This window comes from Hyaena hyaena, unplaced genomic scaffold, assembly GCF_003009895.1.
Source record: "Hyaena hyaena isolate Hyena2069 unplaced genomic scaffold, ASM300989v1 scaffold_51, whole genome shotgun sequence".
Taxonomy (NCBI): domain Eukaryota; kingdom Metazoa; phylum Chordata; class Mammalia; order Carnivora; family Hyaenidae; genus Hyaena; species Hyaena hyaena.
The window spans coordinates 2,445,137-2,471,497 of NW_024080683.1; the positions used below are offsets into that span (position 1 = coordinate 2,445,137).

The following is a 26,361-nucleotide window of genomic DNA, read 5'->3' on the forward strand; positions in this document are numbered from 1 at the left end:
TAAGTCTTCTTAGTTCTTTCAAGGTGAAGCACTATTTTTTTCTAATGTTTAGTTTTGAGAGAGAAAGAGAGAGAGAGAGAGCGCATAAGTGGGGGAGGGGCAGACAAAGAGGGGGACAGAGGATCTGAAGCGGCCTTGAGCTGACAGCAGAGAGCCTGATGCAGGGCTCTAACTCATGAGCTGTGAGATCATGACCTGAGCCAAAGTTGGACGCTTAAGTTAACCACCCAGGCGCCCCTCAAGGTGGGGCACTATTAAAATCATACACCTCTTATATGTTACAGGGCAAAGGACTTCATGTATTCCTACATATGTGAATAATCTAAGATAGGTATCATAAGGTGTAGAAAGGAAAGCCCAGAGTTGTTAAATAACGTGCCTGAGGTCCCAAAGCTAGTAGATAAAAGAGTTTAATCTCTTGTCTACCTAATTTCAATGACTGTGACTGTCCCTGCTCCTTAACTATCTAGCAACCCCTGCTGACATCTGCTCTCATCTAGTACTATAAATCTCAGCAGACTTGAATCACAAAACAGAGGAGCAGTGAAGTCGTGGCCAGGTCAAACTCTTGTCTTTCAGGACAATGCGAACATAGCTGCTGTCTGTGCACCGATGCAACTTTGGAAAGAAATAGGACTTCCCTCACGAAGAAGAAAAAATTAGGTGTCTTTCTCCCAAAGAGCCACTTTGAGAGAAATCAGGGTACCTGGACATTGGCAAAGTCAACGCGGTTGAGGTCGTTGAGCATCTGGTTGATCTGAGAAGTGTTCTGAAGCACTGCACGAGCTGCCTGGGCCAGGTGATTGAGCGACGTGTATCTTCGCAGAGTCTGGGCAAAGGCACTTACAGCGGCGACCTGTAACGACATCCCATCAAAAGCGGGTGTTTCTTCCTCTCTGGTAAAAGGAACCACCGCAATCTTTAAATCTGTGTTCCCTTGCCAAATTTTAAATGCTTCCATCTGATACTTATTTCAAATTCATTTCGTGTGAGAGCTTACTTGTAAATTATAGCATTTAAATCTCTAAACCCAAGTATTGTTTTCCTTTTGAATAGGTAGAGGTCAAGACTAAAACAAACTTCCATGTTCTTCAACATCTGGGTGCAGCATTAATTAAACCAGTCTTGCAGGAAATGACTTTGTCTAGCTTGGGAAGCAGGAAAAATGTTGATTTTCACTTCTTTTTTACTCTCTGTAGAACAGTCAATGACAAACTCTATAAATACAATTTTTTTCTTTTTATTCAGAAAACCAAACTATATAGCTTCACTTTTTTAAATGGATTTAAAAAAATGGACTCTTCAGAGCAATGTCATTCATATTCGCTCTTACTTCCTTTACCTTGTAGAAACCTGAGAAATTTTCAGGTGAATTAAGAGTGTTCATAGCCTTTATCAGCAAACATACAGTCAACAAACTTATCAGACTTAAAGCAACCATCTGAATCTATGTAGACAGGCTACCCAAGATTTCTCCACTTGCCCCTCAACATCTACCTTCTATCCTTCATTCCGCTCTGTGCCCAGAAAGACTACTCTGAATGGACTACATTAACTTCTTCCCTTACACTCTGGCTTCCAGTTGGGTTTGGCCAATGATCGGCACTAGGAGGGGACAGAACGATGGGAAAAAAGAGTTGAGTTCAAAGTATGTATTCCCCTGCACCCTCAGCTCTCTCCCTATTTTGGCAAGGCCAGCTTTCCTGGTCTAAGACCCCAGTCCTTGGGGGGAAGGAGATGATCTCCTGATGCCATAGCTTTTACCTCTTTCCCCTGCTTCAGACCTAGTGATGCTCAGGACTTCTCACTATTGCCAGTCCCTGGGTGCTTTACCATTCTTCTGGGTTTTCTTAACTCTGTTTACACCTTTGGAAATAGACCCTTCTGAAATTATTTTCAATTACTCTCCCTTTGGATATACCATTTGCTTCCCGCTGAGACTTTGGATAAAATAGGCTACACTGAAAGGTATCAAAGACAATGTCAAAAGAAGTCTCAGTAAATATCTAAATCTCATGATCTCCTGGAAATTGATCACATGCAAAGTCAACCTAATGAGCATTTTAACATATTGACAGGGATGCACGGTAAGCCATTAAATCATGATGGGCATGTAAGCAGCAACTGATTACACTGTCTATACAGGGTGTTCCCAGGTCAAAGGATACTATTTTCTGATAGATGTTTCAAGACTATGTGGAACATGGGAGAAGTCACATTCTTTCAAAAAATAAGTCTTAAGACTTTTTTCCATTTACGTAGTTTATATTAACTGAGTATATCCTATGTGTCAGATAGTATGTTAAATACCTCACATATATTACCTTGTTTTTAATTCTTAGAACTATCATATTAGACACACATCGTGACTTACAGGGATTCTGTAGCTTGCTCAAGGTTACACAGAAACTATGTTATAGTGGTAGAAAATATTTGATAACAATAGTCATAACCTAATTATGCTCTTCTTCTGACAGGGTAGATTATCTTCATTGAGTGAGTGCTCAGCTAAAAGAAAAAAAAAAAAAAAAAGGCTGCATATCAGTGACAGAAGAAAAGCAGAAGACACCCTCCACCAAGGCAGATCATCCAAATCGACTCTGGGGGTCGATGAAATGGCCAACATTGTAGTTAGACTGCAAGCACATTCGCTTTGGTAATACTGGGAAGGGAGGTACTTTTAGCTGTTTGAGGTATTGCTGTGGATATGCCTGACTTTGCAAACAGGAAAGCGTTCCTGTAACCATCATAATCAAAGAGTACATCCTTTCTTTGTTCACCTCAATGTGGCACTCTAGAACTTTCTGCAATGATGGAAATGTTCTACGTATGTGCTGCCAAATATGGTAGCCTCTAGTCACATGGGGCTACGGCGCGCTGGAAACACAGCTAGTGTGACTGAAGATCTAAAATTCTAATTTAATTTAAATTTAAAATTCAAATTTAAGAAGCCGATGTGAATATCCTTACTGCATGCATAAACGCAAAGCTCTAGAGCAGTGACCTACGGTGGGCACATCAATGAAATGTTCCTTCTGTGTGTTTTCTTATTTTGTTTATTTGTGTTTTGTTGTTGTTTTTCTTTTTCTGTATGTTTTAGAAAGTGTTACTGCAAATCTTAAGTCAAAGCAGAAAGAACTGGGAGCTACCTTTGTTACCAAAGAGACTTATTAGCTACAAGAACTAAATCTATCAACTATGCCACCAAACTAAAAAACAAGGCGTGCGGTTGAAGTCTGACAGTGGATACAGTCATTGAGAAAAAGCCATGAATGGAATTTTTGGTACAAAGTTTAGACAAAATCAGTCTAATCTTGCCACAGGACATGTTCACAGATTAACCTAAAGTAATAAGGTTAGGAGGGGACAACGTGGAGATCAGAATGCATTTCTTTAGCTACACAATCCATATTCCTTATAAATGCTGATCAATTATGAGACAGTTGCTCACTTTAAGAAATGATTACTTGATTCACAAAAGCATTCTCCAGTGTCAAAAATAAAACATGCTGAAAATCAAAAGAATATTAATTTACATGAACATTTCACAATATGAGTATAGGTGGGGACTTCAAAAAGCTAAAACTCCCTCAGATGAGAAACTACTTGAACATTCTAGGCTATCCTCTTTAACTTCTGAAATTAAGCAATCTGAAATATATACTTTGGAAACAGGCTTATAAATACACCACACTTAAAATGCTTCTCTAGTTCCTTGGAAAGGAGCATTATCAAAGAACATCTCCTGTGCAAGTTCTTTATTACATGGTTATAAAGCAAAAATAAAAACATCAGTTTGAAAAGTTCAATATATTACAATACCAACATAATACAGAACAATTTTCTACATTGTACATAATAGAGAACAATTTTCTAAATACAGAGGAAAAAGCAAAAACATAAAAACTTACCTTGGTTTGTATCATTCTCTGTGGGATATTGTTCATGGCATTGGAAAGCCAACCTTCAAGGCTTTTTGCAAAATTTCGAATGGCTTGGGTCAAGGCACCTAAATGTTAAAGAATAAAAGCAGAACGAAAAAGACACCAAAGAACATTAATCTTTATTCCAGGAGAGGAGAAAACATGCGTACATGACATCTGAAATAACACAGAACTTATATTGTCCTCATTGGCAAGACTTTTTCCACATTATTCCTAACTTTGAAAGCATCCAAGAATTGTATTTTGGGCTTTTATCCCCCTTTACAGCTATTTTGTTCTCAGATATTTATGACGCTTTGTTGGGAAATGAAAATATTCAAACATTTCTGCTTATAGTAACATATACCAGTTGTGAATATACTTATGGAATCTTCTATCTTAGACAAGACACTCTTTTCATTAATAGCTTAATGCTCAAAGGCTAAGTATTTTCTTTATAAATTCTTCACCCTGATTTGTCAAGCTCTTAATCAATTTTCCTTTCTTTAGTTAAAAGAAAATAATGCAAAGCTTTCTCCCTTCCTCTACACATCTATTCATGCTAGAACATATCGTATTAGTTATCTCTTACTCTTGTTGAAAAGGTAAAAATTAAAATTGCCTGATTTCAAAATTTTGGAAAACTATTCTCCGTTTCACTTGGCAGGTTGAGATAAAAGATCAATGTGATAAAATTGCTGTCACAGAGACTGATATTCTTAAGATATTCCTAAAATAGTCCGTTCGTGTTCTTCACGAATTTGTTAAGACCCGAAAGAGAGTTGGGTCCCACGAGAGTAGTTTTTATAGTGGTCATAAAATGACTGGAAGCATCATCAGTTATCAGGAATGACTACAACTATTTTACAAGAAGGGATCTACTTCCTAGGACTGCTGTATAATAATAATAAAAAAAATTTCATCTCTTGTTCAACAAGTAATTCAGTCAATAGCATTTTACTTCATCTGTACCCAACGTTCCTCAGTGTAGGAAACAGTTTCAGACATTTAATAGAGAAGTGTCTGGAACACCCACAACATGTAATTAATCTCTGTGGGTTCCCTATAATGTGGTAGGCATTCTAATTTGCAGTCTACTGTAAGAAACACAGAAGTTATGTTTTTCTCCAAGGCTACCAAGGATATTAATGTTAATGCTGGGATTAAATTCCTTGCTTTTTCTTCCTGTGCTCAAATGAGTCTGACATGCTTCTCTCTATTACTTTTGGTAAAGCAGGGTTAGAAATAATTTAGCTTGCTCAAGTTGCTTGCAGAAGATACAAATTCCACTATCCCAATCATAAAAACAACTGTTTTTTAAATCATTTCTTTCACTGGTCAAATGATAGAACAGAGGTTCAAATGACTCAATTTTGATCAGGAAAAACACTCAAGAAGTATCAATTCTTAACCATGACAATCATCTACTGGAAACACGGACTTGGAAATTTCTAGAGAACGAATCTTGCGAAATTTCCAAAGCTTCCCACTTTAGCCAAAAAAAAAGAAAAAAGAAAGAAAAATATTTTTCTGCTGTCTTATGTATTAGAACCATGGAGGGCAGGCATGAATGGAAATGAAAAAGAGTGAAAAAAAATTAACAACCCTTTTTGAAACTCAGTAAAATTTTGTTCAGAATTCAACTTGGCTGTCTGTATTTTGCATGTTTTCTACTATTCACATAGAACACATTACTTGATCAGCATGAAAAAACCAAGAACCAAGAAAAGTTACTTTAAAAAATATTTAGCATGGGTCTTGTTTTATCTAGACAAATTTCATGCTAGGGAAGATTATAAGAGAAAAAGATGTGTTGTATATCAAGTGAGTGTAAGCTTTTGCTTTCTTATACTATAGGAGTTTGGGGGCCGCCTTTACAGACACTCATAATTGTACATAAGTGTTGCTGGTTGGGTTCTTATACAATTCTTACACATAACTGTGTTTCACTTTCAGATAAATGTATTTTAGAATAGAGTAGCTTCAAGCTGACTTCAAATTAGTGTGATATGAAGACATTTTTTGGCTAAAAAAAGGAATCCCATCTGGACAGTAAATGGGTAGAGTGAAGTACTAGTAGCCAGGAAAATATAATTTTTAAAAATAAAATTAAGTCTGCTCTCTCTCTAGGGATTCATGTCAGATCAAATTGTGCAGATTGACTCTGACAACTTTTTCTCATGAATGGATGGGTTACAATTTAAAACTATTCCAAGGCTAACTTGTCTCGGCCTGCTTGTGATTGATATTAAAATGCACATGATCAGAAGATAGCTATGTGAGCTGTAATTTAAGTTTTAGTTTGTGAAGTCTTGTTATAGAATCAGAATTAAATTTCCAAATGTACTTTGTAGGGTAGCACATTAATGTCCCTGGTAACTTCATAGAAGCTATAAAGCTAAGGTCACGTGAAAATTCCTGAAGTTGAGTTATCTGCTAAATGTAGAGACAAATTTCTTGACAGAAGAAACTGGTTTTCGAATCAAAATTTGCACAAAACAAAGGTCAAGGGTGCTGCTGTACCCTTAAAATTATGAGGCTTAGAGTCAATGAAAAGTGATACATGATTTAGTTTAGGAAACTGTTGACTTCATAAGTCTTGTGGTGTTAACAGAAATTGATGTTGGTGATTTCCCTCACAAAAGAAAGAGTTCACCGACATCTCTTCTTGTATCTCATGAGAGAAATGGTACTTTATGGGCCAGAGGTCACAGGCTAATGAGCCACCCCTATGCAACTTCCCTGACACATCTCTAGAGATTATCACTCAGAGCACAGGGAGCAAGACAAAAACAAGGAAAATCAAGATTCTGGAACATAAATCAGGAGAGAATTTACACACTGAAATTTTCCATGACAACGTCACTTTTAATCAATTGTCAGTCAGGAAGCTTGGTGCAGATAGAGTGGAAAACACTAGCAATTGACAAAAATGCGAGACAATGACAGTTGGATTTCTTTTCCTTAAACTTATTTCTGTACAAACTTATGGGTGTTCCTTAATATTATATGTAAATGAGTATCTAAGCATATATTTTGAGATGGAGGGGAACACCTGGAAAGCACTATCTTCCACCGTTGTCTGTCATATTCAGGAAAAAAAAAAGAAAGTATAAACATACACATGCTGGTATCTTCCCCTTTTCTTCTACTAAATCCCTCCTTCAATAATTTCTGTTAGGATTTAACATAAATCAACTGTGAACAGTGTACTTGAAGTACATGGTTGCCAATTTCACAAGCTAAAAGACTGCTTTTACCTTATTAATGTCACTGCGGAGTGGAAATTCTGTCCCACTTGTTGAAATGTTAAGGTCACTAGTATGTGCCATAAAGGTGTCCGCATAAAATCATTTCAACTGCCTACCTCTACCACAAGTATCCACGGTAGCATTTATATTGACACGTGCAGAAAATGGCTTTGTTTGTTCTAAATACATCCCATCCCTTAAAAAAGAAACCTAATTTTTCTATGTAATTCCTATTTGCTTCATGGTGGGAATGCTCATGTGGCTATATATATACAGATTTTTCTTTCCAAATGCCAGTTAACCATTACTGTTAATGGAAACTGCATTTGTGGTTCTCAACGGGATGGAGGTGACGAAGTAAATGCTTTTAGAGAGGAATTCAACTTTAGCGGACACCAAGACAAATTCATTTCGAATCAAAAGCAACCACGAAAGAAAGAGGCTGGCCTCGCAATTACAGATTTCAAAAACTTTTAGCTTTCTGAAGGGAACTGTGTCCTTGGGGAGAATAACCTTCAAAAGGCTGCCTGGCCTGGGAGTGCTCTTATAATAATTAGTCACCGTGGCCGTCACATCGTTAGGTTGTCTTTTCTCTCGGAAAGAAAATGAAAGACTGGAAAACAGATCATGTTTCTTTCCCTGTTACCTACAGTTTTGCTCTAAGCTGCTTTCATTCGATATTCCTTTGTGTTGCATGGTTGGAAATATATATATATATTTTTTGGCAAATCTAAATGAGGTTAGAATCACCCTACATCGCAACGTCCCTTCCCCAAACTTCTTGGGTGGAATGTATGAGAACAAAAGCATCCGTACTTGTCTGCATTTAACTTACTAGGAATAGGTCTAAGCACGTCGGGGATGAGAATCTCCACCAAAGCCTGGTACATCCCATGGTCACAGTTACACATCCATTTCAGGATAGACTCATGTTTGCACAGAGTTATCAGCTTTGCTTTCGGAAGTCGACTTTCTATTTCACTCAGATTGCTGGTGTGAATAAATGTAGCAAATGAATAGATGGCAAATGAGGATAAAAAAGAAAATGGACTTTAAAAATAGTTTTAGTTTATCAAATATTACTGAGGTTAGCACTATACCACCATTGCACGGGGTCCGTACGGCTGCGTCCATATAACACTCCCCCAGAGCTGCCTGCGCACGTTAATACCTTCTGACGGCATGAGAGGCAGGTGTGATACTAATTCCATGAGGATGAAATAGCTCTACCGCAGTTCCCCCAAATCAATAAAAATGGGAGCTACCACACACACACCGAAACCTCCAGAGAGCAGTTTGTGGTTCATTTCAAGCTATTCAGTTAAGGTTATCAGGTAAGGTTCACAACTGGTATACATATCTCCAGTTTATTAGCTGTGACATCTACTCGGCCAAGAAAATGGATCGGAAAAGCATATTGATTCTGACCTTGATTCGGTGATGGTAGTGCCGTCGGTTGGAGTAGAGGGAGAATAGCGCCAGAATGTTTGCCACAGTTTTTCTATCAGGCTAAACTGAAGATTCACGACAACGTCCAGTATTGCCTGAAGGAACAGAATGGTTATACTGGCGTTACCTCACGACGCTTCTCACGGGCAGGTGCGAGGAGCGCGTTCCGTACTGGGAGGGCAGGGGTGGAGGCACCTGAGGGGTTTGTAGGTTACACGGTGAAAGTGGAGTAACTGTGGCCAATGGAAAGCGAACAGAAGAGCTCAGGCAGGGAGAACATAAACTCTGGAACGCTGAACAGGCTGGCATGTAGTCCTCCAGGAATGGCCTCACATCCCAGCCTCGCTTTACCTCTCTTTTGTCTCCCTAACTCCCCTTCCTCTCCATTTTCCTCTCTTGCTTTTCTTGCATTGCTTCACACACGGCTCCCTTCTGCCTCCACGGCTGCTGTGGCTCCTCCTATTCTCAGACCCCAAAGGACACAGAACAAAGATTCGATTCACATTGGTGGTCCCCAAAGCGTTGGGTGTGCTCACGGCCGGCAAAGATGGCGGAAGGGAAGGGTGCAGAGCAGCCTGTGCACGGTGGACAGCCAGGGCTAACTGAGCCTGTCTAGGGCGGCTGACGAGGAGTCCAGAGGGTTCCCAGGCAACCAGAGGCTGGGCCAGGAATTACAACGAGACTGGCCTTCAGAGGACAGCACCTGTCCTGGCGGAATAAGGGCTGTGGTCAAGCCACACCTCCGTCTCATTCTTTCCTCTGCTTATTCCCTTTAGAGAAGGGCATTAAGACCATCCCCTTTTCTAACCTTGGGGGCAGGAGCCACATCCTCCTTCTCCTTCATTTTATCTCCCAGAACCATTTCCCAGCTGCATCAAAGATGATTTTTTTTTTTTTTTGGTTTTGATGATGCTAAAATTTGCCCCCTTCATTAAATTTTGATGATCAGATTTAATTTCACCCTGCCATTGCAATTAGTTTATAAATTCGCCTTCAGATAAAAGCAGCCACAAAACCAAAGAATAACTTGTTTGTGCAAAGAGCATGTGACTCTGTGATTATTTTGAGCATAAAAGACAGAAGTCATCAGCGTAACGTGTCGATGCTGGCAGCACTGAGGGCCAGGACAGGTGAAACAGGCCCATCGAGATCAGCAGAATTCATAGAAGCAGAGAGACAACAGGGGGCAATCGGGAGAGTCGATCTGGGTGTGTGAGGCAAACGGAGGAAACTATAACTTCATAATTGTATGGTCTCCGTCACCTGTGTCAATCTGGCCCTATGCAGGATACAGAGGATAACTGTCCTATATAAATATTCAGACCGATTCAAATGTTAAGCAAAATACGTTTGAGGGCATGTTCTGGTAACGAGTAGGGAATGTTACAAGTAGTCGGATAATGAAGATGGAGGGAAAGGGATGAATTAATTACCACACTCCTCACGCTGTGATATTAGGAACAATTATGATGTGAGTGTTGAAAGTAAAAGGCAGATCAATGTCCCCACTCCCAGGCAAAAATGTTCTCAAGAGGCAAATCATTATACTGCTCTTTCAACTTTCATTCTGAGAGATAGCTATTAATAAAACTACTGCTAATATCATATATAATACCTAGGTCTCTCTATCTATGAGATTGATATAAAAACACTAAGCTTTCGGGGCGCCTGGACGGCTCAGTTGGTTAAGCGTCCAACTTCGGCTCAGGTCATGATCTCACAGTTCGTTGTGTTTGAGCCTCGTGGCGGGCTCTGTGCTGACAGCTCAGAGCCTGGAGCCTGCTTCAGATTCTGTGTCTTCCTCTCTCTGCCCTTTCCCTGCTCACACTCTGTGTATCTGTCCCTCTCTCTCAAAGATAAGTAAACATTTAAAAAAATAAATAAAAGAACACTATGCTTAAAGAAAAAAAAGTTACTGCTGCAGCAGCTTGTGAAGAAAATTATACTGGTTCCTTGCATAACAAAACTAGTGATACTTATATCTTTGATAAACAAATCATGAGAATTCCAAAAAACAAAAAAAGGTATATTAATCTTTCTTTAAAAGCATAAACTGTACAGAATATGAAATAAGGCAAGTAAAGAAATCAGTGCATCTGAAATGCACTCTCTCTTCAAATTAAATAATCTCAAATAATTCTTTTGAAAAGGACAGTCACATCAGCCTCACTTGGGACATTTTTGCAAGTGAATAAAACATTTTATCCTTTGTCCACCCACTTTCAAATACGTTCAGACTGAAATACGTAGGCAGATGTATTTTTAAATAATACTATTGTACTGGTTTAGGGCAGGTGGCTATTTACAGGACAGGAGAAGAGACTGGGACACCTGTATTTCCAAAGTCTGGAGGCCTGACATGAAAAAGCAATCAGAATTCTTCTTTCTCATGCCTGCCGCCATGGGTCACGCGAGCTGGCGTCAATGCTTCTAATTCCATGAAATACAGGGGGATCATTCTATGAACGGCCATTTCCCACATATATTGATTACCATTCCTGTCCGTATCTCTTCATACAAGCTATTGCCAATGTTGGTATTTTAATGAAATTTTTGTAGCCCCAAAGATATTTTCATCTCTCATCTTACTGGTGGAGCTTCTCACTTAGAATAAGTTTACCACACATTCTTTAGTAATATAAAGGATCACGCTCCAACTTGTATTTCGAACAAATAGAAACTCCAAAAGAATCCAAATTATATTTGTGTGAGTTGGGCTGCTTTAAGAAAGATTCACCTGAACACAGAGAAATGAGAAGTTGCTTAGACAATCTATAGATAAAACGTGAGTATATGTGATATCTGTGTACAAAGAAATTTTTTCTAGACACATAAGGCTCCTCCAGAAATTCTCTAAGGTTGGAAGAAGCACGGTGTGGTCAAAGAGAGATGGATACTAAGTGTCTGTCATCATTCCAACTAATGTTGGGAACAAAGAGAGGGCTTGGCCTTGGGTGTTAGTGATCTAGCAAGCACTGGGATTCACTGAAGCAGTTGGCATTTCCGGAGCGGGAAAGAAATGTGTGAAGGCTATGAGCTGAGAGTCCTCACTGCGTACTGCCTTGTCAGCAGTGAGGAGGGCTGTCCGTGAAAGGCAAGGGTCAGATCACAAATAGCCCTGGAATAAAGCTACTTAAATTGTAAACAGACTCTTCTTTCAAAAAGGCACTTAAGACAATTCTTCTTGCAATCCCTTTCTGCCCTTTCCACCAGGTAAGCTACAGATGCATTCATACCCTCTCCTGGAGACGAGGAGTCCGTTCTAATGGGGCACACTCGGAAAAGGGGGAGAAGCAGGGATGGAAAATACCAAGAGAAATGCTAAGTAACCAGAAAAACAAAACAAAACCAGAGCCTCATTAATCCCTGGACAGAACACCTAAAGTGCTTCACTAAACATTGTTAGAAAATACTTTCTTTTTTTTTTCAAGTTTATGTACTTATTTAAGTCATGTATATACCCAGTGTGGGGCTCAAACTCACAACCCTGAGATCAAGAGTCACATGCTCTTCTGACTGAGCCAGCCAGGCATCCTCTAGAAAATATTTTTGACAGATATAACACAGTCATGGTGTGAAATTCAAAAGGTTAAAAAGGATATGGAAAAATTAAGTCTCTCCCCACTGACTCCCAGTTACCCAGTTTCCTTCAACAGGCGGCCGCCATAAACACATTCATAGTCTGCTTTTTCTGCTGGAGAAGTTCATATACATGTTCCTTCCCACTCAGATGACAGTATAATATACACCGTGTTTTACATCTCGCTCTTCCAAAAATAAATCCCGGGACGGATTCCTCATTAGGACACCTAGAAGCATCTGTTCTTTTTAATGGCGGCACAGTATTCTGCTTAAGAGACTGTATCATGTTTTATTTATTAGTTCCCTTGTAGATGTTGAAGCTCCAACCAATCTTTTGCACTAAAAGCCGTAAGGCAACGGGTTCCCTTGTACAGTTACGTCTTCACCCAGGTGGCACATTTTCAAGGGTGGGTACCTAGAGGTGGCAGAATTGCCACATCAAAGGATTCGGATTAGGATATGATAAGGAGATGGAAAGTAAAATGTATTTTCCCTTTCTTGCATCCGTCATTTCTTTAGTCTGAGACAAGAAGAAAGATGATCTGCTTAGTGTTCAAAGATATATGAACTGACTTTACCTGTCCACGAGGAGTAAGCCTGATTATTTTATTATAGCAAGTTGTCTGGCAAAAATTTAGCGTGCATTCATACTGTGTTTGGAAAAACTTACCTCACAGTGCTCTCGATAAAGACTCTGCAGTGACTTGATATCCTCAAAGGTAGTACCATCTGGCAGAGAAGAGATTTCAACTTCTCCAAACTCTGGAAGTGCTCGAGATGCATCTGTTGCCATGACAACACAACAGAAAAAAACTCTCGTGGATTGTGCCAATTACAGATTAATGAGGGAAAATTTAAGAGGACTAAAAAAAGGAAAAAAACGTAAGGGCCAGAGGTCCAACGATGAACAACTTCTCATAGTAGTATGTTTCACACAAAATGTAGCAACGTCATCCAGGGGAAGAGAATAGAGGAGGCACTGAGAAATTGTGGAGGAACTAAATTTTCGCTACAATTATACTAGAAATAACAGACCATAATGTCTCTCAACATAGGGCCCCTATTAAGAGAAAAATATCTCGAGCTGGCCAGTATCCATTTCAGTTATTACTGTGTTCCTTAGGAACATAAAAAAATAAACCTAGCTTTAAACTCATTATACTCGTACTTCTTATAACATCATAAACCAAAAGAGGTACGAAACGAACACACATAAACTTACAAAAGTGACATTAAACTGAGCAACATTGATTTGCTATGATGGTGACGTTGCTGTTCTATCGCTAAGTTAACTCTTGCGACATGAATACAGTATTGACTACTGCGACCCAACGTCTTTCAAATTTGACAGGCCTGTACCAACAGGTACTATACCATTACTCTTCTATATTCAAATGAGCTGTGGAACCTTCCTCCACACAGCACTGGGACATCAATGAGACTTCCCTTGGGATGAATTACATAATTTACATAATTTACCTAGTCTCTCCCTTCTCTCCCTGTTCCGTTCTCATTAGCTCTGGCAATTTATGCAATGTACTTTGGCGCCTGCTTTATCATAAATTCAAATCCAAATGCATTCACTAAAACCGCACAATGGTATTCGTTCTAGTCTTCTAGATAAGCCAGAAGACACTCTTATTATTATTATTTTTACAGATTCTAATTAAAATAAAAACATCAAGTAAAAAAATCAAAATTCTCGCAGAGAGGTTCAAGGCTCTCTGGAATACACGTGAGTACCCCAGTTTGGGAAACGCTGCCCTAATGTTTTCAAGGTCAGTAGCTACTCTAACTTTAGAGGCCTTTTGAACTGTTTGTCAGAAAAGTCCACACAGACAAGTATACACACGCACAGACTCACTCACACGCAAACTCTTTGTTGGCTTCTGTCTGTCTTGACCTGCCGTATGGACACCATGTGTGTTCAGCTCGACAAGAGCTGTCAATTCAAGTGCCTTTTCTGCACGTCAAGCTATCATAGGAATACACAGGATGCTCACGTCCCACGCCTTAACTCTTTACATAACAAGAAACAGGGACACATCTATAAAATTTAGAAAAATAGGATTGATTGTGATCAATTTTCAAATTTCTTTCAAGAATAGCTCACTTTTCCAAAGTTTCTAGTAATTTTTTTTTCTAATCTGAGAGTGTACGTTTGCAACTTTATCGGCAGGCAATGTGAATTCTTGTTGGCACTTGAAGTAAACTACTGAAAGCGGACACAACAGAATTTTCATCACAAAAACCCCATGAACACAGATTCTGCAAAACAATGTCATGTTTTCTATGCACTTAGAAGTCCTACATGGGTTGACGCTTCTTAAAAGCTCTAGTGAACATGAGACAGTAGAAATGATCTAGAACTATCACAGGCTATGCACAGAGACACACAAATCTTTCTGTGTAATTAACATCTGTAACAGACACAGCACGTAGAGAAAACTACTATTGTTGTCTTCTTTTCAACAGCCTAATAGCAACTAATATGCATTATACCTTAACATACCTAAAAACTGTTGATGATGTTGACTTTGGGCAATTACAGTTTGCTCAACAGATGTGCCTGTCTGTTGACCACTTCCTGTGAAACCATCTGCAACCCCATCCACTTTCTGCATGGGCTTGTACCTAAAATATTAGATGGGAAGAAACAAATAAACCAAATTATTCCTTGTTTTTTACATACTACGCAAAACTCCCATGGCATTCGATTTTATTCTCTCTTCTTTAACGACTCATGATAGTTGTAGGATTTTTTTTTCCCCCAGACACTCAAAAAGTTAGGATGAAGACATTTTTTTCAATTGTGAAAAAGAAAATGGAGAAGGAAGCTTAGGAAAGGGACCAGGTTTCAAAAATTGAGAAATTTATCAATGAACACACGAGTTACAAGGTATTTCTTTGGACAACAGTGGCAAGGATGCCCACGATTATACGCAGTCTGAACATAACCTTTAATGGCCAATGGATCAAGGGGAAAACATTTTAAATACATTGGGACTTGAATGTGGAATAAGAGCTAGGAGCTAGAGCCTGGGAAATGTTAACGAATGGCTTTCCATTAATTAATATCTCTCAAACGTGATTCGGCCTACAAACTCTTCCATACTCGTTTTCATATTTCCTAAAGCTGCCTATACATCTCAAGACATTCATCCCCATTGACCCCTACCCTCATTTGCAAAAACAAAGGCCGTAAGCATCAGCTTGTAGCAAAATACATGCACGATTCCATGTACAAAGTAGGTTACCAGTTAAAAAAAAAAATCAACAGAATCAAAGTCAGCTACAAGTATGCATTTAGGGTCAGGTCCTACTTATACAAACTCAGGAGCTCTCCTGCTAAGACAGGGCAAGCTGGCTTCAGCACAGGCGAGAAGGAAAGACTGGGAGAGAAACAGCACATGTGAAAAACACCCCAGGTGAGTCTCTTAAGATGGGCAAATACAAGATAAGAAAAGAAGCAGCAACTCTAATTTCTTCTTTTCCTAAGATTTCAATTATTTTCCTTCATTTCAGAAATTCAGAAAAGACAGATAACCATAAGAAAAAAATTAAAATCAACAATAAGCTTATTACTGAGAGATGGCATTCACTTCATGTTTATTCTCCCATTCAACCCCCTCCCTTTCTGATTATATTTATAAACTAAACCACCTAATGTTCTCTCCACCCAGACACTTCACTGTACCATTGGCATGGAATTACTCTGAATCGCAATGTCCTCGATACACGAACAAGATATACGCAAAGGCACAGGCACTGTGGTAACAGATATGAAATGAACAGCCATGGTGCAAACGAACGGTCGGGCTGTGTTAGGAAAGGACTCCATCTTGACTGTTATTAATGAGAACTTAGATAAGCAAACCTTCCCAGAAATAAAACTACAATCCCTCATAATGACATCTGCATTCCTTTCTTATGTGACAGTAACTCACAGAGACCTAAAAAAAGCAAACCAAGTCAGAAGGTGAACAGGAGACTTCATTCTTGTTACCGTCTCTGATGGCCCCGTTCCGCCAACATGTGTTATTCTCTAAGGATATCAAACAACTCAAACCTATCCTTTTATTTCATGGGGGGAAAAAAATTCTCAAAGTACTTGTGCATTGAGGAAAATGTGCCAGAAGTGTCATTTATGGAAAAACTTGAGTTTTTAAAAATATTTTTTCTCCTTAAAGTATTATCGTGGAGAAGCAAAAAAAAAAAAAAAAAAAAAAGACTTAAGAGGCAAGTACTTCAAGTACTCGTGTGGGGAAGCAGTTGCCAGCCATTCTGTTCTGGAAGAGCTGAATGATTTTATCCTTCGGGAAGTTTTCATCCTCTTTAATCCATTCCAGGTTTCCTTTGATTTCAGCCCCCACTTTTAAAGCTACAAAAGTTTAGATCACTAATAGAACAGGCAAAAATTGCTTAACCGTGTTGCTTCCTTCAACTTCATGGAGTTTGGGATTGAGGGAGTTAACAGACAAGAGGTTAAAAGGATTTCAGTTATTTACCCTGCAGAAGAGAAAATGGAAATATTTCCTGTAAATTTCAACTACATTAAATTTTAACACAGGATTGGAGAGTAATTATGAGACTTTGCCTGGCTATGCGTGATCCGGCTTCCTCTGTCCTGCAGAGCATCCAGCACACCATGGATGCTGCGTAGGCACAAATGTCAAGGGTAAGTGAAATTTAACCATAAAAGGAAATGATGTCCGAGAGCCTGGGTGGCTCCACCGGTTAACTCTCTGACTTCAGCTCAGCTCATGATCTCATGGTTTGTGAGTTCGAGCAGAGCATTGTGCTCTCTGCTGTCAGTGCAGAGCCTGCTTTAGATCCCGTCTCCCTCTCTCTCTTCCCTTCCCCTGCTCACGCTTGCTCGTGCTCTCACAAAAATAGACATTAAAACAAAAAAAAAACAAGAAGAAATGATGTATATTCCTTTCGGATTGTAAGTTTTCAGAGGGCAGATGATGCTGTGTCACAACCTACTTGCACACAGTACTTCCCAAGCCTGAAGCCCGCAGGCAGAATTATCTGCTTTCTCAGAAAGACATAAACAGAGGAAATTCCTAAGGGGAAGGAAGAGGTATGATATTCTAGGGAAGCACCCCAAATCAGAGTACACCGTAATTAATGTATGATCATGCTTCCTAATAATGACATGGAGTGGGAGACGCTGATTAGAAGTACACTATATTATACAGGAGATGGAAATTACATCAAGATTAGCCTGTGAATAAAAAGGAAGTTGGTGAATTCTGGAGAGACCATGCAGGTCAGTGCGTAAGAACAAATCTGAGGATAGGTAAAGGGAAAAAAAGAAAACAGAGTGGATTTACTCTAATGTAAGAATAGCAAGGCGAACTGTGGAATGACTGGATACGCTCTGGTTACCTTGTCAACAGGACGTCAACAGGTTTTATCTCCTCAGAGAAGGCTTGGGGGACGAGTCTGGGAGTGGTCTGGGTCATAATGGGCGGCAAGATGGCTCACAGACAAGAGGAGTATTCTTGTGAGCCTCTAAGTATGAGAGCTCCCATGTAATCCTGATTTTTGCTTTTCCTGCTTCGCTTTAAGTAATAAATTAGGTAGTGGCCTATCTCCGTGTACTGCTTTCCATGGGACTGGCATGTCCCATGAAGAATCCCCAGAAATCACAGCCACTGGACAGAGGAAAGCTAGATGCTTGTTTCCCTGATGATCTAAGGAAAACCTCTGCTCACTACCATCACCTCAGAGTTGGGTCTTCACTGAAGACAAAGTTTAACAGGAAGTCAAGAATAGTCACCTTCCAAACAGGCCAGACAACTATCTGTGGTAACTGATTCTTCCTGGAAGAAACAGGTATAGATGATACCATCTTACATTAGGTTTTGAAGCCTAAATGAATATCAGTGTCTGGGTAGCTTTCCAAAAAATTCAAGCCCTAGGCTCAGCCTAGATCCAGCCAGCAAAATCTTTAAAGATGGGGCTTAGGAATTGACCATTTTAACTAGCCTCCCAGATATGTGTTGAGTAGCCTGCACAGAATTTGGCCCAATAGAAATTCCTTCAGCCCAGTCCAAGTATGCCGATAACATCAGAGAAAAGTCATATTTTTACACGAAGGCATCAATTTTCTATTTGTTCCCAATAAACTACGTTCGGGATATAACTATCAGTGAGTGGATAATAATAACGAATGAATGAACGCTCAAGGTAACATATTTCAGTTTATCATACTACCAAATGGTCTTAACGTGTATCAAATTAATTTAACAAATATTTATTGAGTATTTACTATGGGTAAAGGATCTTAGGGGCATGGTTTTGAAAAGGCTATGTATAAACAAAATTTTTTCAGGATTTTTTTTTTTTTTTTTACATTCTATTGGCTTTCATGATAGTCCAACATGATGTTAACCCTGGCTGAATTTCAACTGGCCTTTTAGCATTGAAACACCGTTTTCAAATTCCCTTCTTCATAAAATACCCACTATTCAAACACTAAACCACAAAACCCAGAGACACTTTCTCATGCAAAAAAATTCTTTGTTGAATCTTTTCAAAAACTGCACTTTTTAGTATTTAAGAGTATTTTCTCCATCCTATCTATTTTATAAATTCAATAGTTTTAGATTATGTTTTCTTACGGTAGATTCTCAGTGCTCCGGAGTCGTACACGTTCCGAGAAAGACCTGTGCTACATCAAATGAAGAAACAGCTCTTGGTTTCAAAATTAGTAAAAGGCAAATGATAATTTTAACAGCTTGCAGCTCCATGGGCAATCAAAGCTAAAGTTGTTAATGATTAAGAAATCAAAGAAAGTCTAATGCTTTAATAGCGGAGCCTGTGCGTGAAACCTTTCACTAACACAGAAAACATGGTAAATTGTTAGGTATCTTCCCCCATGGGGTTAGTCATACCTGTTATTTAGAACTTGGACAGCTGGAACTCCACTGTAAAATAATATCTCATTCTGTCAATAACCTCACACGTACAGACACTGAAGGAATCCAGTGAAAGGCAAAGAATGGCCTCTATATTTATTATATTCACTCTTGTATATTTAGCAGCACCAGGATTGTCAATGGACTACATGAAACATTTGGCAAAGTCCCTCTGAAGCAGGCAAAAAGTGCCACAAAGCACAAACTCTGAACTGCACAGGCCAAAAGACTCTTCACCATTCTAGAAAGTACACAATCATCTGATTTGCATGAACAAAAATCAAAATGTTGAGCTCGTATCAGGGAAAGAGGTTAAAGTTTTCTATTGGCATCTTGAGATTCTCTTTAGAACAACTATCCCAGAAAATCTTTAGATGGCTTGAGGTCTGGAATGATATAAAACATGAAAAGGCCAGAGGAAAACAGGGAGGGCTGAGAACGCCTTTCTTTCAGAATACTGACTCCTCAGTGTCACACTAACTATGTCTGGGTCTCAATGATTTCGAACATCAACCCTGCTGGTTAGTGACAGTTACTCCATCTCTTCAATTCTCGTTGGTGGCTTGCAAAGCACATGTCTCTTCATTAGCTCTACCTCTACCCTTGGGCCAGGAGAGGAGGGAAAAATTCAATTCAGATGGGGCGGTTCTACTAACTGCACCAGGGTTCTTACGGAAAGGAGAAGGTTGAAGCCGTTGACTAAAATGAAAGCTTGGATCACTCACTCACTCACCAGATATGTACAGAGCACCGACACATGGGCTAAGTGCCCTCTTTAGGTGCGGAGGATGCAATGTTCAAAGAGACAGACACTATTCTCATTTCACGAATTTCTTCAGTGGGTCCTCACAGCACAGGCGACTTAGGATTCATGTGGAGAACTGGTGTAGTTGCCCTGCAAATATGTACAACACTTCCTTCACCTACATCTGGCCCTTTTTGTTAAACCTATTCCAGAGGGATGTCCCCCCTCCTCCTGCATGTGGAAAATAACAACCTGACTCCACCTGAGGCCAAGATGGAACCCGCAATGGAGAACAACCCAAGGCTCTAGGGAGAGATTCTTGCAGAGGGCAAAATTAAATGGGCCTCAATTTCCTTATCGGTAAATAGCCCATGTAATTGCTCACTGAATTCTTGTATAGGAAGAGCTTACTGAAGGATATTATTAAATGTTCATTAAATGTTTATCAGAAGGATAAGAGGTAGCTGTTACCATTAACAAGCTTTACACAAATTACTAGTTAATAATCACTGAACTGTGATTGTTTTTGATTCTCTTATCTTCAGTGGAAACCATATTTACATCAGAGACAACACACAGCAGTGGCAGAGTGAACATTCAGTATTTCAGTGCCTAAGATTCCTTATGTTTCCAAAAGCCAAAGGCAAATCACCTGGCCAACTTCCCACTAAAGACGCCTGCCACCTTCCGCTTCTTCAGAGCAACCCACCAGGTGTAGACGCTTAGCTCTGTAATCACTCCAGGGGCTCCATGTTCTAGGAAAGGGATAGTAAACTATTAACGTCAATCAGAGCTGAAAACCACTGGCCTGGGGAAGGAAAGGGGGGAAAGAAGGAAGGAAGGGAGGGAGGGAGGGAGGAAGGAAGGAAGGAAGGCAGGCAGGCAGGCAGGCAGGCAGCGAGGCAAGGAGGATGGAAAGAAGAAATGGAAGAATGGAAAAGAATGGAAGGAAAGAAATGGAAGCCAAAGCTGTCCAACTGCTTGGGCTCAGTGTTCTCTGAAACAGCCTTATTCTTCAAGAAATCTTCTTCTCTGGCCCACATGGTATAATGGTACAGATTAATAATTTATATAACCCTTGAATGTTTCCAGTTATTTAAAAAAAAAAAAAGTATGTACTTTTTCCCACCTGAACTTCAAAACAATCAGTGAGGTGGTCTACTCTTCATTTCCATTTTGCAGATGGAGAAGCCAAGGTTCAGTGAAGTCCAGTCACACACTCCCAACGCAGCCTATACTCAAACCCCCATTTCCCGGTTTTAAGTATAGGGTTCTTTCCATACTAAGGAAGTCCACACTAAGGAAGGTCTTCGAATGACAAGGTTCTTGTCCTCTGTCACTCCTTAGAACATGTGTGCTTTCACGCTGGTCTACAGCAAAGCAAGAGTAGCCTCCCTCTATCATCTTTCCACCTGGCCTCGGTTTCCCCTCCTGTTAGTGCCACAAAGTTTCCTACTTCCACAGAATCCACTTCCTGTGAAGGGACCCCTCAAAGAGGCAGGAGGTGACACATGTCCTCACTAGTTGGGACATACTCACTAAAGTGTAATTTTCCTTTTCCTTTTAAGTTTATTTATTTGGGGGGGGGCTGCGTAGAGAGAGGGTGAGAGAGAATCCCAGGCAGACTCTGCACTGACAGTGCATGGGGAGCTCGAACCCATGAACCTCAGGATCATGCCTGAGCCAAAATCAAGAGTCGGATACTTAGCTGACTGAGACACCCAGGCACCCCTCCTTTTATTTCCTATGCAAAACTTTATCACATGTGTGCGTTTCTGCCTGGGTTATCTTCCCTCTTTAAAGGTGGCATTTTTATAAGAAGAGAACCAAGCTCTTGCCCTGGCTGTGTGACTGTGGTAGGTTATCTACCCTTTATGGGCTTCAGTTTTCTCATGAAGAGGATGAACTGGTCTGCTGATCTCTCTTCCAGCTGTAACATTCATGTTTGTGTGATATCTCTGTTGGGTGTGACGGACATATTCTGTATGCAGCTGCTGGTTGTTATGTGTTTGCTGAAGGAATCATAAATGCACTTTTATATTTTGAGAACAGATACCGAGATCAAACACAGCCCAGCCCACAGTCAACAGCACTTGGCTATCTATGCCACTGCTTCTGCTACTAGGATTTGGAAAAATAACTAAAATATGTGTGCCAGCACTCTCTAGGTACTTCTTTTAAATATTAAAAATAAACTGCAGCAAACATTTTTACCTGGTTTGTACAGTTGAAAATTGCTGATCTTTTTGCTCTATAAGGACCTAATTTATTTATTATCTAAATCAGGGCAAGCCAATTTTCCATGAGAAAATGTCCCTGGAAACGAAAGATTACATTTAAGTGCAGAAGTTATCTCCATAGGAAATATTTTCAACAGAAGATATTAAAAGAAGCTATTCCACACTCTCTTGCTTTCTTAACCAGGACACTTTACCTCTTCTCGATGACCTATAATGTCACCAATATGCCGAAGTTATTATACTGTGTTAGGCTAGATTCTAGTCCCTAGATTGGTGACACTCAAAGGGCCACTGGACGACCTAGGTCTACCTGGCCCTCCCCTGAATGTGCACACGCTGCTCTGATGAACAGCCCAAGAGTAAGCAGAAGACCCTTTTCACCTTCTCACTTCTCTTCCCTCTTGCCACCTGTTTTATCTCATGATTGCCTAGGAATCAAGTGGGCTCTAATCTGCTCCTTTAAGTACACGGTTTGAGGATGGCTTCATCCTTTGAATTAAGGTAAACTATGGGTTCTGTGACATCCATTTTTTTTCCAATCAGAAACTATTTCCATGTATTTCCAGACGCATGGCTCTGTTCCATATGGTGGTGTTGCCAGGAATCGGACTGTAGACACGTGAAAATTTCCCCTACTCCCCTAGCAAATCTTCAAATGAGATGCCATATGTAAAGGGGTTCTAAAAATTAGAAAGCTGCACAGAACAATAATCATGAGTACTTCTCCGACTTCTATGATTTCAGCCTTAAGAGAAAAAAATGTTCAAACTGACTTCCCCAAAACTTCACTCGTAGTTGATAAAATGATCACTGCATATACTTGAATTTTCGCCCCATAAGAACACATAAGACATGTAAATTTATACTGTGGAAGCTGTGTGTATGTAGATGCATACCCTAATGCTTGAGGCGCTTAACCCATCTGAATATTCTAAAATATTAAATACAAGGGCTGCCATAAAATACTCTAAACCTTTCACATGTCACTTGAATTTTCACAAGAATGGCAGGCTCTTCTCATGTAAAATTTAATATATTCGATAGGATCATTTGAGTTTTATAAGCCATAAAGCAAATGATACAATCCTTTCTTTTTCCATGGTCTTCCAACAAATATTAACCCTCACATCCAGACTTAGGGAGAGAAAGGCCGCCTCGGTGCAAGTGTTTCTGCACAATGGGGGAAGTGGCTTTGCTTACGGCCTACAAACGTGGCCAGCTGGTAGATTCCTTCAGACAGAAAACAGAAACCTGCCTCTGTCCTGCTCCCAACGAGGGGGCTGTGAGGTGGATAACACTAAATGCAATCAGTTAGCAAGACACCATCCTAAGAGCAACTATCCACAATCCAAAATGTGTATCATTAAAAACAAACAAAGGAAAATTGGGTATAGGTGGCCCTTAAGCAACACGGGTTTGAACTGTGCAGATCCTTGTGCATGCAACATTTTTTCAATAACCACATTACTGTAAATGTATTTTCTTCTTTTTAAAAACAATTTTTTTAATGTTTTATTTATTTCTGAGGGAGAGAGAGAAAGAGACAGCGTGAGCAGGGGAGGGTCAGAGAGAGAGGGAGATACAGAATCTGAAGCAGCCTCCAGGCTCTCAGCTAGCTGTCAGCACAGAGCCCGACGCGGGGCTCAAACCCACGAACCGTGAGATCATGACCTGAGCCGAAGTCGGACACCCAACCAACTGAGCCACCCAGGTACCCCTGTAAATGTATTTTCCTTCCAAGTTTCTTAATAATAGTTTCCTTTTTCTATTACTTTACTCTAGGTATGCACAATATGATACATATAACATACAAAATATGCATTAACTGACAGTGTATGTGGCTGATAAGACTTCTGGTCCGGGAGTCAGTAGTTATACCCTGATTCTGGATTGTGTGTGGGTCAGCACCCCTCACCCCCATATTGCTCAAGGGTCAGCTATATTTCTTTGCTTCTCTAACATCCTATGTCACAAGAGAGCAAACGCCACAAGAAACTAAAGTTGCTACAATGTATTAATATCACTGAGAATTTTATATATATATCCACATTATGTCTAATTCTAAAAGCAATTACAATTAGATGGAGATGGCAGGGTTTTCACGGCTTATTAACCTTTAGAGCTCTGGAATCTGTTTCCTAAGAAGAATTTCCCAAGTCCTGGGACTTGCTTCCCTAACCCAGGCTTTTTACAAAGAATGTCCCTAGGAGGCTACCGTTTTGTTGAGAATTTGTTGGGATTCTTTGCAGGTTAAATCCAGCTGTCTTAAGTGCAATTTATCAAGTGTTTGTTCACCTGTAAATTGAAATATATGTTAGTTTTGAATTAAACCTTTTTTTTGTCTTTTCTTTGGTCTCGATCTCACCATCAGCTGCACTGTGCATGATGCAGGAGTACAGAGAACACACCAGAAGGTAGAGGCTGTACACGGTGTCACTAACAGGTGCACAAAATAGTTACAACCCAAGACAGTAACAACTTATTACAATTCACACAAACTCCATCTCCATATAAGGGGACTGTTCCATGATTTATTTTATTGTATTTTCTGAGCCCTTTAAATATATTTCACAGACAATACCTCAAAAAACCAGAAATCAGCAATTTAAAAAATACGGTGGAGAAACTGCAAATTAAAAAGCTAAAAACCTTGAGATAACCTTTATTTAATGGCCCATCTTGAACTGACTCTTCAGTCTGGGACACTGGCACTGGAAATTATGATTGCGTTCAACTACTTAACAAGCATCTTTACCTCCAGCCTGCTCGCATTAAATGTCTTACCCAAAATTTAAAAAGTTATATCTAGAAAAAAAAATCTAAAAGTTTCATTGTTCTGCTCCAAATTTTTACACAGCTTCCAATACGTTATGCACAAAGAACAAACTTACTAGCTTCGGATACAACCAAGTCCCCTAACCCAAAGTATGTTTTAAATCTCCTTTCCTGCTGAGCCGATCTTCTTCTCAGCTCTGCCCCTGCGATGTGAGCCTCCCCAGAACACACAGTACTTACCAATGACGTCCTGGACTGTACCCCCCTGTTTACCCACGTCCTTCTCAAACAGTACTTTCCCTAGATCATTTCTCAATCCTCCTCAGGGTTTGCTTAAAATTCCTCTGTATCTCAATAGTTCCTGGATCAAAGCTTTACTTCAGCACTTTGCAGACTGCATTACTTAAGAAAAATGTTTCATGTGCCTTCCCTTTTAATTTCTTAATTCCTCAAAGTTGGAGACTATGGCTTCTCTGGGTACAGAGGGTCTAGCAGGCAGTAGAGACGCAATCAGTGCCTGCTGACTAAACAAAGGACGGACTACCGTATGATACACTGTTTCTCTGGCAGTGACTTGGAGCTAATGCTTCTGACTAAGCTAGTATGGATGTGGAGGGGATCCAGCCAACCATCCCAGATCAAAAAAAGGAGTAAAGTGAGGCAGATCATCTGACTACCAGTGTCCAGCCCTCCTTTCTCCTACCTAACTCTGCATGCTCAACTGAAAAGAAAAAGCATGAGGCACCTGGGTGGCTCAGTTGGTTGAGTGTCCGACTTTGGCTTCGGTCATGATCTCACGGTTCATGAGTTCAAGCCCCACGTCGGGCTCTGTGCTGACAGCTCAGAGCCTGGAGCCTGCTTCAGATTCTGTGTCTCCCTCTCTCTGCTCCTTCCCTGATCATGCTCTATTTCTCTCTGTCTCTCAAAAGTAAACATTGAAAAAATTTTAAAAAAATTTTAAAGAAAAATTATAACTAGTATTATGGCTGAGCTATACTGGTAAAAAGGGAGAGATTTTTCATTTTATTTACTCTAAACTGTGATATAAGCCACATGAGACTAGAAGGCCCTTGGCTATGTAACAGTATTATGAACTTGTGCAAATCATTTAGCCTCTGTGGGGCTGAAATGAAAAACAGAGCTATGAAGGCGCTGATTGTCACAGGGCTGAGGCGCCAGACTAGATGGAGGTATTTCTTCAATTCTATGATCTATGATCCCTTTTATCCATCCACCCACCCACCCACCCACCCATCCATCCATTCATCCATCCATGAATCCTGGAGATCTCTCCCAGCTCTAATATCTACAATTCTTCATCTATGGAAGCTGGATTCCAAGAAAATGTAACAACTCCTAAACATTTTCCCAGAACTCATGTTATGTCAAAAAGAATGACTGACGGAGGTGCAAGACAGCACTCGAGGAACTCACTCACCAACACTGAAACAGGTTTCTCCAGGGAGT

At 40.0% G+C, this 26,361-nt stretch overlaps 1 protein-coding gene across 10 annotated transcripts in view; it reads right to left on the reverse strand.

The window, feature by feature from the left end:
• Positions 1-26,361, reverse strand: part of RFX3 (regulatory factor X3) — a 287,161-nt gene that overhangs the window by 43,441 nt on the left and 217,359 nt on the right. For all 10 annotated transcript variants that reach the window (XM_039230866.1, XM_039230864.1, XM_039230860.1 and 7 more), the window contains 6 exons: positions 14,718-14,839; positions 12,876-12,988; positions 8,603-8,718; positions 8,010-8,164; positions 3,912-4,009; positions 707-856 (listed from right to left, as the gene is read on the reverse strand). In XM_039230866.1, coding sequence (XP_039086797.1) covers positions 707-856; positions 3,912-4,009; positions 8,010-8,164; positions 8,603-8,718; positions 12,876-12,988; positions 14,718-14,839 — 754 coding nt within the window. The remainder of the gene's footprint in view (positions 1-706; positions 857-3,911; positions 4,010-8,009; positions 8,165-8,602; positions 8,719-12,875; positions 12,989-14,717; positions 14,840-26,361) is intronic.